Below are 13,563 nucleotides of genomic sequence, written 5' to 3' on the forward strand. Positions count from 1 at the left end.
CACACATACACCACTCAGGAATGGGGTCGAGTCATGTCAGCTTCTTACTCTCATCCCTGGTCAAGGGAAATTCTGGCCTGAAGGTGCTGTGCTAACATGCCCTCAGATGTTATTGGTCTAACATCTACACCATAGTTTCTTTAAATCTGTCAATCATGAAATGCTGAAGCAGAAAAAAAAAGAGAGAGATGTTATGCTCTGTAGATGCAGAGGATGAACCTGGATTTGAGGTGAACATGAACTTTTTTCTTTTTTTTTTGGCAATAGTCATGCCTCCTTTCCATATATATTTTTTTAACATCTTTATTGGAGTATAATTGCTCTACAATGGTGTGTTAGTTTCTGCTGTATAACAAAGTGAATCAGCTATACATATACATATATCCCCATATCTCTTCCCTCTTACATCCCCCTCTCTCCCACCCTCCCTATCCCACCCCTCTAGGTGGTCACAAAGCACCAAGCTGATCTCCCTGTGCTATGCGGCTGCTTCCCGCTAGCTATCTGTTTTACGTTTGGTAGTACTAGAGAATGGACTTGAGGACACAGGGAGGGGGAAGGGTAAGCTGGGACAAAGTGAGAGAGTGGCTTGCAGATGAACATGAACTTTTATTCCGGGCTTAGGGATCACCTGGGTGCCATCCGTTCATTGCGCTAGGCTGTGTCCTTGGAGTTGCCTTCGGCATGTGAAGACGGGGCTCAGAGGCAACAAGATCCTCTTTTTGTACCTCGTTCAAAATGAAGCTCTCAAGACAGCTCCCTAAGATGGAGTTTCATAAATGTTCTTAGCGTGGAAGCACCCTTGGATAAGGGAATGACTCGCAGTGGTGACAGCTTTGAAGAGACAGACAGCAGTTGTTACATTACATTCAGTGTTAGCTTTTTAAAGAAGTACTGTGCCTTACGTTTAGTAAATATTAAGGGTATGCTTTTGGCTGTGCAACAACAGACTATTAACTCATGTGGGGATATAATATTAATAATTCTCTGCTCTGTTCATCAGAAGTAATCACTTAGTGCTGATCTAACATTAAAGAGGTTTGATTGTCTTTTGGCTTCATGTGTTTTGACTGTGACAGCTCTGAAATAAGAGTTCAATTGATGACACAGTCGGGTGAGGATAGGAAATCAGGATAAAGAAATATAGGAGGTAGGAGTTAAAGGCATAATTCTGTAAGTTCTGTGCTCATTCATTGTCATGGCACATAAATAGGTTGTGACCGGGAAAGGATGAGACTAGAATCCATTTGATAGCCCGCAATCTTAGATCTCTTTCTATTTCTAATCCTTTAAAATTTCTTTTTCTCTTTGGTTTTCCAGAAAGACATCATCATCATCTACAGATAATAATATTGCCTGTTATTTTCTTTTCTTGACTAATTGCATTGGCTAGCACTTCTTCAGTAGTGTCAAATAACAGTGTTGAGAGTGGGCATTGCTCTTTTTCCTGATACGATTTAGACTGCTCTGGCATTTCACTTTTACACATAAGGTTTGAGATAGATTATTTTGCCTTTTTCAAAAAGAAAGTACCCATCTGTTCCTATTTGGCTAAATTTGTTTTGTGAATCACAGATGAAAAATGCTTTATTAAATGCCCATCGTATTACATGCTAGGTGAGCATATGTGTTCACCTGGTAATAGGATGAATTATATTAAGATGAATTAATATCAATAGATGATCTAACACTGAACCGTGGGACAAGATTCTCAGGGGTGACACATAAAGAAGTGGCCATCTCTGCTATCTCCCTCCTGCCCAGGAAGGCGATGGCTGACCCACAGACCATGTGCACCCATTCTGTCTTCCCCGCAGAGATAGAGTTCAACATCACGGGCAATTACGGGAGTCCGGTGCACGTGAACCACAATGCCAACTACAGCTCGATGCCCTCCCCAGACATGGACCCTGCCGACCGGCGCCAGCCCGAGCAGGCCCGCCGGCCCCTCAGCGTTGCCACGGATAACATGATGCTGGAGTTTTACAAAAAGGATGGGTATGAACTAGCATCCCTTTCTCAGTGTTGGGGGTTGTGGGACAGAGGGGTTGATTCAGATGGGATGACAGGAAGGCTGCACTTACCAGCAGCAGTTTGAGTGGGTTGTGTCTGGTAGCACGTCAGTTCATTCTTGATGCCTCCATCTGTGCTATTCGGGGTGCTAGGCTCGCTTCCCACCCTTCAGGACGGAAGTAAGTGCAGCCTTCCGAGCTGACAGTTGTGATCAGTATTGATTAGTTCTCATCAAAAGAAAAAAAAAGTGGGTCAAAAGGGGACACTGAACAAAAAAAGATACTAAACACTTTATTTTGACTCAGAATTTACAAATGTACATCAATTCTCAAATCTTCAGCGGTTTTCTTCTGACGATGGGTCTGCTCTTCTGCACCCCTCAGCAACATTCTGGCATCAGTAACACCTGCAGTGTGTAGTTTAACATTCCCAGTTTCAGCCTCTTTAAAACAGATTGAAAACCTAAACCTTGAAGCCATCTGAGTGTAAAATCCTTGTAAGTTTCCGAGAGTTGTTTTCCCGTCTTTTATGATCGACACCTACACCTACTCTGATGCGGTTGTTATGAGAGTCATAAATGCGCCCAGCTTCATTCGCATAGGAATGACCCTCTTGCACCCACGTTACATCAGTTCACATAATGTGTAATTGCATGATGTGATTCCCATAAGAAGTCAAATGGGCGTAAACAGGTTTCCTAACGAGCACAGCTGATCCGTGGGAGGTGTCAGCTCAGCCCTGGCACCCACACACGTGGGCTTGAGTCATCGGCTCATGTGTCCTACAGAGGGAAGGTTGAAAAACCCAGAACTGTGGAGGTACGTGAGCCTTACTTTCCACCCCTCTTCTCTTCTGAGTGGGAGTCGACCTTGGAGACCCACACCTGTGTCCTGTGATGATGGGGAGTGTTCACAAGGTCCAGTGTCCCTGCTTGTTCCCTTTCCCACCAGAGACCCTTCCCGTGAGAGGCAGGTGCGGGGTGTTTCTCTGCTCTGCGCTGTTGTTCATTGTATTCTGTCTGGTGGGGAAAGAAAAGCTGGAAATTCTTAGAAGTTAAAGGGAGTAGGGGGAGATTTCACCAATCTATAAAAAAAAAAAAGAGCATACTTAGAATCTGATCTTTGCCTCAGGGGGGAGAAAGATAGAGATGCAGAGAGAGAGCGAGAGACCTAGCAAATGCATTGGAATTTGTTTTTAAAACTCAGTTTTAAGCGACTCAGTTCCTGTGTGAAGTGTCTCTTGCGGTGGGGGGGGGGGGGGATGCCCTGGAGGGGCAGTTCTGGTCCTTTGGTCCCAAGTGTTTCTGCATCAGAGGTGGGCTCCACCCTGATTCCCAGTCCCCTCTGAAAAGCCATCCAGGTGACCTCCATGAGAAAGTTATCACTGTGGAATCTCAGGGCGTTGGACATCCACTGGCCCCTGCAGTGTGGTCTTCTTAGTATAAAGAGCCAGGGGTCATTGGGATTTCCGTGGACAGACTGCCATCCCACTGGGGCCCCAGGGGCTACAGCCAGCTTTCCAGATGCTGCTGGGGCCTTACCACCAGAGGGTTTTTAGGGGTACGCAGAGGCCAGAACTACACAAGTCAAACCACCTCAGTGCTGTGCAGACTAGTCAATCTGTCCCTGCCAAACTCTCCCCAAATTGTGGATTTGTGGCCCGGATCAATAAGCTACTGAATTTCGAGGGTGGTTTGTTATGCAACTAATCAGAACAAGCTTTAAAAAATAAAAAATAAAAAAGGATACTAATGTTCTGCCCCCGTGCAGCTCGGTGCAGCTGCTCTGTCCCGTCCTGAAACCTGATGTGCCTGTAGCCAATTCACTTGCGTTCTCATCCTTAGGGGGCCTCCACCAGGGCCAGCCGACAGCAGCCCCCGAATCCACGAGGATGTTTACACCAGGGCTAGCGGCCTCCCTCAGAGCTCAGTTCAGTGCGTGACTCCTCCTCAGCCTGTGCTTGAAACTGCTCTGCAGGGGTCTTGTCTCACCAGCGCCCCTGCCCCCGGACCTTAGCCTGGACATTCTGTAATTTGGAATAAGCACATGTAATTGAGAGGTTCAGGAGCGATCTGAACAGTGCTCTATGGCACGCTAGTTCCACTAATGCTAGGTTATGTTGGGGCAGGAGGCAAGGAGAGGGAAATCTGGGGTCTCATGTGTTCCTGAAACACAGGATTCAACACGTCGAAACCGCTTTCTTGAGTGTGTGACTTCTCAGGGTCTTTTACGCGCTGTGACGTGCCATGCATCTTCACAAGGGGCTGTGGCATCATCTCCCAAGTTTATTAGATCACAAAGCCTGTTGTCGTGAGACGGTCAGAACTCGTGTTCCAAGGGACCTGTTTTTTTCAGTTGTGGAAGTTGAGGTCCTCTGCAGACCTAGTGGAAGGATGGAGAGCCTTCAAGAGACAGCCACCCTGAAAGGGGTTTATGTCGTGGACAGGGGGTGCAGGAATGTTACTTCAGAGAGAGCCCGAACCTGGGGTAAAACAAGCTTACCTAGAAAGTTCTGGGGACCGGGGGAAACCTTGACTCATAGGCGGGGGTTGGATTGGTCAGCTGGGCCTTTGGGAGGTGCATTCTTGGCCCAGGCCCTGCCTCTGCTTCCACATTTCCAGGATTTACACATCTGTGGCTGCTGATACTGGGGAGGTGAAGAAACTTTGTTGTTAGGCATTTAGGAGAGGAATTATCCCTAGAGGAGCCGGAAATACCGGATTTGGGCCTTAGACAAGGCTCAGCCAGGATTTTTAGGATCCTTCTTATCCATCATTCACCTTGGCACCCGTCCTGCCACTGCTCCCCGACCTCCAAGTTCACCCTAAACGGTGCGGGAACTCCCAACGCTTCTGTGGGTTTTTGGGGAGATACCGGATTTTCTTTCTTCCTTTCTCTTTTCCCAAGTGTAACTGATCTCTAGAACAAAAATCTCAACCTTTCCGATCTCTGTAGACTTGAATACCTCAAAGCCATACGTTGGCTGACATCTCTGGTTAGGACTGTTCCTGACCAGGATTCAAAAACAGCATGACAGGGGGCTTCCCTGGCGGTCCAGTGGTTAGGACTCCGCGCTTCCACTGCAGGGGGCACGGGTTCAATCCCTGGTCAGGGAACTAAGATCCCACGTGCCGCATAGCACAGCCAAAAATGAATAAAATAAAAACAGCATGACAGATGTCAACCCTACAGAGGCCAAAAGAAAAACAGAAAACAGCCACTAACTCCTGACAGCTCATCACCTGGAATGGTCCACAGCAAACTTCTGTTCTCAGTCATACATGTGTTCTCTCTGTAGATACCTGTTCTTATGCTGGAATCTCCAACTTTCAGAATTTTTTTTTTTTTTTCCTGGGGCAGGCCTTTTTCTCCTAATTTTTAAGGTCCTAGATCTTCTCTTTTCCCTGTGTGGCCTGCCAGGTTACAGACTTTAACACAGGAATGCCATTCCATTTCCTGAATCAAGGAGACCTGTTCCATGATACAGTCTCTCATGGAAAAATACAAAGTGCAGCTTAGGGTAAGTTCCCTGCAAACGTGAGGTCCCTGTAGACTGGGAGGAGTGAAGCAGGGTGAAGTAGGCTTCAGCGGGGCTGCCTCGCCAAGGTGAGGGTTTGCCAGCTGCCCTGCGTTAATCCTGAGGGCGAGCGGGCGTGAGAAGCCTGAATTCCCTGCCCCTCATCACCTTACCCTACAGGGAGCCACGCGTCTCAGGGTCAGCTCCCCACATGCTGCAGGCGCTCGCCTCCCATCACCTGGCTCCCTCTTGAGAAGACCCAGGAAGTCCAGGAGGGAGGCTCTGCCCAGGTGCCCTCCTGGACTCTGCCACGTGCCCCTGCCTCCTGCTTATTGATTTCCAAACCCTTTGCTTCTCGGAGGTTCTTCCTGGCCTCTGGCTTCTCGCTTCTCCCTTGATTCAGCCATGAAGGGATCCGAAAACCAAGCTCCTCTCGTTTTCACCGGAAGCAGTGGCCGTGGGAAATCTTTGACATCCATACGAGATGTGGGTATCTGTGCAGTGACTTCTGAGGGAGTTGGTTGTTTCTGATTGATTGAACTTGGTCATTCTTATTTTATTTTATTATTTATTTATTTATTTAGGCTGTGTTGGGTCTCCGTTGCTGCGCGCGGGCTTTCTCTAGTTGTGGCGAGCGGGGGCTACTCTTCATTGCAGTGCGCGGGCTTCTCACCGCGGTGGCTTCTCTTGTTGCGGAGCACGGGCTCTAGGCGCGCGGGCTTCGGTAGTTGTGGCACGCGGGCTCAGTAGTTGTGGCATGCAGGCTTAGTTGCTCCGCGGCATGTGGGATCTTCCTGGACCAGGGCTCGAACCCGTGTCCCCTGCACTGGCAGGCGGATTCTTAACCACTGCGCCACCAGGGAAGTCCCAGTTATTTTTAAATAACACGCAAGTTCTTTGATTCTGGCGACTGTTGCTGCTTTATGTGATAAAACAATGAGCAGAAACTTGTGACCTGCTTACATAACCTGGTTGTATTCTTCCACCCCTGAATAGCTCCCCCCTCTCAGCAGCAGGCCAGGCAATTTTGTCATTTTTGTCTTTGGATGGAGTTCTAGCTAGACGTTCAGACACTTGCATCTACCAATCTTCCAAGCAAATCTTCATTTGCTTCTGAAGGTAATATGCTTTGAGGCCTCTGAGCGTCTTGCTGTTGCCCCTGTGATTGATTCGCTCTGTAAAGATTTTTCTTGCCTTTTACATGAAGGAACTAGGACGCTCACAGAATACTGGCGGGACTGTAAAATAGAACAACCACTTTGCAAAACACTTCAGCAGTTTCTGCAAAAGTTAAACATTGACCCACCATGTGATTCAGCCATTCTATCCCTAGATACTTACCCAAGTGAAATAGAAGTGTATGTCTATACAAAGACTTGAGAAAGAAAAAAAAGATTTTTATTGCCTTTTGAAAATGTCAGTGAACCTTTGATGTGTGTTTCCTGGACACAGAGGACGCAGCTTCCCATATGAAAGTCACTTCCGCTGTGAGAGTGGTGATCACAGTCGGCACAGCTGTCTCTTTATAAAAGCAGGCGTGTGCATTTCACCTCTGGACTGTTGGTTGCTGGTGCTTTGCCGATGGTGATATGTAGCGGGTCTCGTTGGTCCTCCCCCCCGACCATGCCCTCCCTGGGGTAAGCCAGGAGAAGATCACCAGGGAGCCTGGTGTCTGGGGTCACCAGTGCTGGAAGGTGTGTTTGGAAATAGAAGGTGTCCCCCACCAGCCCTGATCCCAAAGCCCACGCCTCCCATCCCAGATAGGGAAGGTCTTCCTAAGTGAGAGATAACAGGGTAAGGAAGAGAGCACAGCGCGAGACCCCCAGCCTCTAGGGCTTCTGTTGGTCACCACGGGATAAATCCCGCCCTCCTTGCCGACACTGCAGCTGAGTGGTATCAGCTTGCTTCCCCAAGTGAATGTTAAGCCGTTTGCTCTTTTTCAGCCTGACAAACTTGGAAGCCCAAGGGGCATAGTTTGATACCCCCCTGCAGCTCACTTTAAATACCGGGGGACGCAGTCGGACCCTGTCCCAGAGTTTTGAGTGGCCTCCAGGGGTGACTGGATCTCGTAGAGAAGGTGCTTGTGTATTGGTGGAGGGTCCTCAGAAGCAAGATGACTTGCAAGGTGGGTCCTGGAGAGAGACTGACCGCCCCCAAGATGCCTTGGAGATGAGAAATATTAACAGTGACACTCGACAGGAAGGGGTCTGTGGGTCCCCGCCCCCAGGGGAAAGTGCGTCAGAAGCCGTCCGTCCCCTATGTGCGCGGCTGTAGCATCGTTCTCTGTGCGCCTCACGGAGGGTCCGTCCCCGTACATTTCCTTAAAGGACCCACATCCCACCTGCTACAGCCGATCCCCAAACGTGGACCTTTTCTGTGAATCTTGCTGCCCCTCTGTGAGGTGGCTAGAATGTCATGGTGTAATAGCGCTTTGCTTCTGACCAGCGTGGGTGTGAGTACGACCCTCTGTGCACGTACGCAGGGGAGACCGGTGCTGGCTGGTGTTCTCCCTGCGTGAAGGTCCGTGTCTCCCTTGATACTGGAAGGATTGGCTCTGGCCTTAGTCAGTGAAGGCCTCGACGGCGTACGGTGGAACCAGTTACCTCCTAGACCCGAGGAAGGCATTAACCACCTTCTAAATCGTTAACTGAGAAGAGAGCGGACTGCTGCGTCCATGGATTTTTTTCCTCCCTTATTCCTGACCAGTGTCAGCTCTTTGGCTTCTCTCTTTACTCCCCTGCAGCGGTAGGATGATTTTTCACCCGTACAAACAGAAAAGTCACTTTAACTAGAGAGACCAGCTAAACTGAAACCATTTCAGTAAAAGCCCCAGGCTTAGCCTTGACAGACACAAGAGACAAGACAGACCTTGACAGGGACAAGCTGTGTGTCCCAAGGAGGGCGCAGTCTTTTCCACACTAATATCTGTATGTTTCTGTCCCTGCAGCCTTAGGAAAATCCAAAGGTACGGTATCCTTGGGTAGCTACGAGGCCACGCTCAGTCTCTGACCACTAAGCGAGCTGTGCCTTAGGGAGCTCTGCAAGGGGGTGAATGTGTGTGGCTGGTTGCTTTGGCCGATTTACTCGAAGCTGTCTGTCTTCCCCTCGTTAAAGTGGAGTCGGGGTGGAGCCTGACCAGAGGCACGATCAGCCCTTCCCTGCCGTGTAGACCCTGCGGAGGTTGTAGCTCAGCCAGCACCCTGGGGCTGGCGCAGGAGTCCCGCGTCTGTCCCGTGCTCTCTATCCCCAAGTGGCAAAAAGAAGAAAGATGGATGTTTAGATGTCCCCTGCTGGCTGGTGCCCTGTGGTGGTCTGAGGCTGCCCCTCCCTCGCTATCCCGCCCACCTCCACCTCCCACTTGGGAGGAGTGGGTGCCCCCCAGTGAGGCCGCTCTCTGCTCTGAGGGAAGCTTGGATTCTGGGGAGCTCGTTGGGCAGGCAGTGGTCCTAAGGCCAGCGGTGCCCGGGCCGCTGGTGGGAGCCCCGCCTGGAGCTGTCGGGATGCTCGAGCACCTCTGTCCGTGGAGCACGGCTGGCAGCTGCCTCGCTTCCCTGGTCCAGGAGATGCTCGGGATGCGCTGCGGGGCGCTTGGTGGGGGCGGGAACCCCGGCGCCCGGCGCGTGCGCGGCTAAGCCTGGGTCTCTCTGTCCCTGGCCAGCATGGGCGTGAGGGTCATGGACACGTCGTGGGTGGCTCGAAGAGGCTCCTCGGCCGGCCGGAAGGCGTCCTGCGCCCCGCCCACCATGCAGCCCCCAGCCCCATCCGCGGAGCTCGCCCCGCCCTTGCCGTCGCCCCTCCCGGAGCAGCCCCCCGACGGCCCCGCGGTGCCCGCGCTCTCTCCATCCGGCCTCGGCCTCCAGCCCGGGGCTGAGCGGATCAGGTAAGCAGGGCGCTGTCGTCCTCCCCCCACCGACCCCCCGGCCTGGGTCAGCCTGGCCTGCAGTGCACAGACCTCAGTGCTGGTCTGGGTTTGCTGCACCCACTCAAAGCCTCTTGGAGTTGGTCATTTCCCCCCTTTTCTAAGCATCCTGGTTTGGCTTCTGCATCAGGTAAGGCATTCACAGACCCCTGGATTATCATCAGATGGAGGCCAGGCTTTCCCAGAACAGCTTGCTAAGGCCAGGCTTGCTAAGGCCAGACGAGGAATCTGAGTCCCCAGCTCCCTGTGTCCCCCTCCTATGCTATTACAGCTTCCCTATTTTGAAATTTAGAATTTCAGTGTTTCTCCCTTCCTCTCCTCTACCTTTAGACGCATAGGGACCATTTTACTGCTAAAATGGGTGCGAATCAGGTAAAGAATGGAGGTGCCGTGGTCATGCTGGGCCTGGTGATGTTTGCAGCCTGTGGTGTGACTGCGTCTCGTTCTTGCAGAGGAGGAAAGAAGACGGGAAGCATGCTCATTCCAGCGCTAGTTCCATGAACTTTCATGCAGGGCAGCCCTTGTCGCTCCAAAGATGAAAAACGCCATCTGAGCCATCAAGGCACACGTCACGGCACGTGGTCGTTCGCACCCAGGGGCGCGGGGGAAGGAGGCCATCCCTGGCCCTTCCTTGAAAGGGACGTGGTCAGAGGAGATTCTAGGAGTGGGGGTTGCACAGGAGACTGCTTTGCCATTTGTTTCTGTCTGTCCTAAAGCAGCAGTTCAGAGAAGCAGGAAAGTTCCTTCACTCAGAGGCACCGTGCATTCTGTTAGGGTGCGCAGTGTCCCTCCATAGCCACCGCTGAAAACACTTCGGAGACTCTGGGAAGCCGAACCTCTCAAGCCAGTCTTCGCATGTACACGTGCGAGCACAGACACACACACAGACACACACAGACACACACAAAAAACCAACCCCCTAAGCGAAGGGATTGCAGGGTTTTTTGTTGTTTTTTTTTTAATGAGTAGAAGGTATTTTCCCTGAGAAATGGGGAAGCGACAATCAGAGTTGGGGGGGCGGGTAGTGACCCTGATGGCTCCGCTGGAGAGGACGGGGGGTCACCAGCTCCGGCTGGGACTCATGGGCTTCAGTTTCGTTTGAGGGATGTGGGAGGGGAGAGGGAGTCAGCAGGAAGCAGCGGCTGATGGCTGGCAGAGGAAATGGACAAATAGGAGACTTGATGGGATGGTCTCCTGCTGGAGAGAGAGCAGAGGCCAGGAGAGGGAGCTGGCCACGGGTGCCACACGGGGATGAGGGTGGAACCCAGGCCCTCAGAGCCCCAGGAGAGGCCGGTCACCTCCGTGGGCATCTTGGAAGGCTTTCAGAAGGGCTGAGAGGACCATACCTGCCTAGAGGGACACGTGTTCCGTTCACAGCGCTGATGCTGACGTTACCTGAGTTCAGGGGCTTTCTTTTGTCCTGTGTTTCAGCACTTCTAAAAGCAAGGAACTTTCTCCAGGATCTGGGCAGAAAGGAAGTCCAGGTTCCAGCCAGGGGGCGCCCAGTGCAGCGATGCAGCCGGGCGCCAGCCCCAGCCAGCTGCCCGCAGACCAGAGTCCTCACACCCTCCGGAAGGGTACGTCACTGCCGCCGGCTCAGGGGGCTTGGGGGGCTCGGGCCAGAGAGCTGTCACACCGCCTGGAAACATTTCCCTCCATTCTCACGGAGACTTAGAAACTGGTTTCATGAAAAATCACTGTGCCTGAGAGCTTTGGGAAGTTAGCCAACCCCAAGAGGGGTCGTTGCATCGTTAGTCCTCGGTTTACTCATTTGAACAGTGGGCTCGGGGGTGTGGTGGGGGCAGACACAGGGCTCTGCTTCCCATCCACCAGGACCTTTCTGCAGAATCATCACCCAGGGTGACACGTGTCTTCATCGACTCTGCCAGGCTTCCCACCACCATTTAAAATGCAGTGTGGAGTCTTCCCAGGAGCCCCCTGCCCCAGCTGGGGTCCAGCCCAGCTGCCTACCCCTGGATTATTTGTAGAAGGGGACACAGAGGCGGAATTGAGACTGTTTCTGCAGGAGGCCTGCCCTTTGATATTTGTTTAGTGGAGGCCTGAGCGTTTGTCCACTGGCCCATGAGCTGCCCACCCCAGATTTCTGCCACTGAAACCCACTGCAAAAGGCCCTGTTATTCTCCCTGAAATGATTCCCCAAAGCCGAGACCTGCTCCATGGTGATATTTCATAAATGGGGGCTGCGTGGAACGTGTGTTAATCAGAGCCACCTTTTTGTTCACCTTGTGTCATGACGAAGTCTGTAAGGTGCTTAACACAGCACATCGTCTGATCTGTTCTCAGTTCAGGCCTGTCCGGCTTCTAGGTGCGCCTTTAGCTCCGGGACGTGGGACCGGGCTGGTTCTCCCTATCCTGACACAGGGCCCCTCCCGGCTGCGGGCTGCTGTGTGAGCCCATCATCCGAGCCTGCCCTCACCCAGCCCTTCCATCCTACTCACCCCGCTTCATCCCTTATACGCCCTACAAATGTTTGTTGAGCCTCTGCTATGTGTAGAGAGCCCCGAGGCTCTAACAGAGCAGGAGACATGGCCTCTGCAGACAGGTGAACGTGGAACCGTAGTACAAGCGTGTTGCTGCTGGACCGCCTGTGGTGAGCTCAGAACACCGAGGGTCACGTGAGGGCACCTTGCAACACAGGAGGTTGGCCAAAGTGGCAGTGGAGGGATTTGAGCGCGCCAGGGCTTTAGCCAGCAATAACACGTTTCCCTCGCGGTCCTGATCGAATTCTCTGGCCGTCTTAGTTTACACGGCTTTTAACCCTCCCCCAGCTGTGCAGGGCAGGGTGATGACTAGGCTGTTCTCCTGTCCCGTGGGGTCGGGGCTCCAGGCCACGCGGCTCCCCAAAGCCAGTGGGACATTGGCCCTCTCGTTCTTCACAGCCCATTGGACCCAGGCAGGGGTTTCCCAGGTGACGTTCAGCAGCTCAGCACCATCATTTGAAAGGCACACCATTGCCCACAAGTGGCACACTGAGTTTTGTGCTGTCCCCCCTCAGTCTTTTGACGATGTGCCTACAGTCTTACATCATGACCTAGGCCTGTCCCTGCCTGGGGTGGTAAATGTCACCACAGACATCACGGTGATGTCACTGCATCCCCCGTCTTCCGGCTCCCTTGGGGGAAGACGTGTTCAAGCACTGACCCCTAGAGTCTCCACTGGATGAGAAGCACGTAATGCCTGCATCAGCCAGTAGGGCTGAAAAGTGGTTTTAAGTCATGACTGTGTGGTGCTTGACATATATTATCCCATGTAATGATTACAGTACTGTGGAGGAAATGTGATTCTTTCCAGTGCATACAAAAGGTTTATTTATTTATTTTTTTAAATTTATTTTGGCTGTGTTGGGTCTTCGTTGCTGCGCGCGGGCTTTCTCTAGTTGCAGCGAGCGGGGGCTACTCTTCGTTGCGGTGCGCGGGCTACTCATTGCGGTGGCTTCTCTTGTTGTGGAGCAGAGGCTCTAGGCATGCAGGCTTCAGTAGTTGTGGAACGCAGACTCAGTAGTTGTGGAACGCAGACTCAGTAGTTGTGGCTCGTGGGCTCTAGAGCACAGGCTCAGTAGTTGCGGTGCATGGGCTGAGTTGCTCCACAGCATGTGGGATCTTCCCGGACCAGGGCTCGAGCCTGTGTCCCCTGCATTGGCAAACAGATTCTCAACCACTGTGCCACCAGGGAAGGCCCCATACAAGAGGTTTAAATAAAATCCCCCAGCTTGCAGCAGGTGAGACGGGATAGGAATTTGAACCCAAGTTGATGGGACTCAGGAGAGCGGGACCCTTACTTTTCAGCACCAAGGAGCCAGGGAGGTGCACGCGGCATCATTGGAATAGATTCTGTTCCGTCGGCGGGGTGGGGAGTAGGGGGGGAAACGATGCCTCCTTGAGGGCTTAAAAAGACAGTTTCCTCGAGAGTAAGTGCTACCCACAGCCAGCCCTCAATCTGAGAGATGAGTGATCACTTTCTCGAGACATTTGTCCACCAGGGGATCTTCTAAATATTAGAATTTGTCATCCTCGCCAGTTCCTTTCCATTTAAAGGCATAATGCGTTTGTCACCCTTTAGCATGACTAAGTAAATAAAAAGGGGAATGAAGGCGG

The 13,563-nt window shown here is 51.9% G+C and overlaps 1 protein-coding gene across 4 annotated transcripts in view; it reads left to right on the top strand.

Annotated features, from left to right (window-relative positions):
• The window catches only part of ARHGAP44 (Rho GTPase activating protein 44), a 141,218-nt gene that overhangs the window by 121,830 nt on the left and 5,825 nt on the right, over positions 1–13,563 (top strand). For 3 of the 4 annotated variants that reach the window (XM_033422839.2, XM_033422841.2, XM_049702238.1), the window contains 4 exons: positions 1,818–1,998; positions 8,477–8,494; positions 9,188–9,409; positions 10,880–11,025. In XM_033422839.2, coding sequence (XP_033278730.1) covers positions 1,818–1,998; positions 8,477–8,494; positions 9,188–9,409; positions 10,880–11,025 — 567 coding nt within the window. The remainder of the gene's footprint in view (positions 1–1,817; positions 1,999–8,476; positions 8,495–9,187; positions 9,410–10,879; positions 11,026–13,563) is intronic. The other variant, XM_033422840.2, reaches the window with a different exon arrangement.

This window comes from Orcinus orca, chromosome 19, assembly GCF_937001465.1.
Source record: "Orcinus orca chromosome 19, mOrcOrc1.1, whole genome shotgun sequence".
Lineage (NCBI taxonomy): Eukaryota > Metazoa > Chordata > Mammalia > Artiodactyla > Delphinidae > Orcinus > Orcinus orca.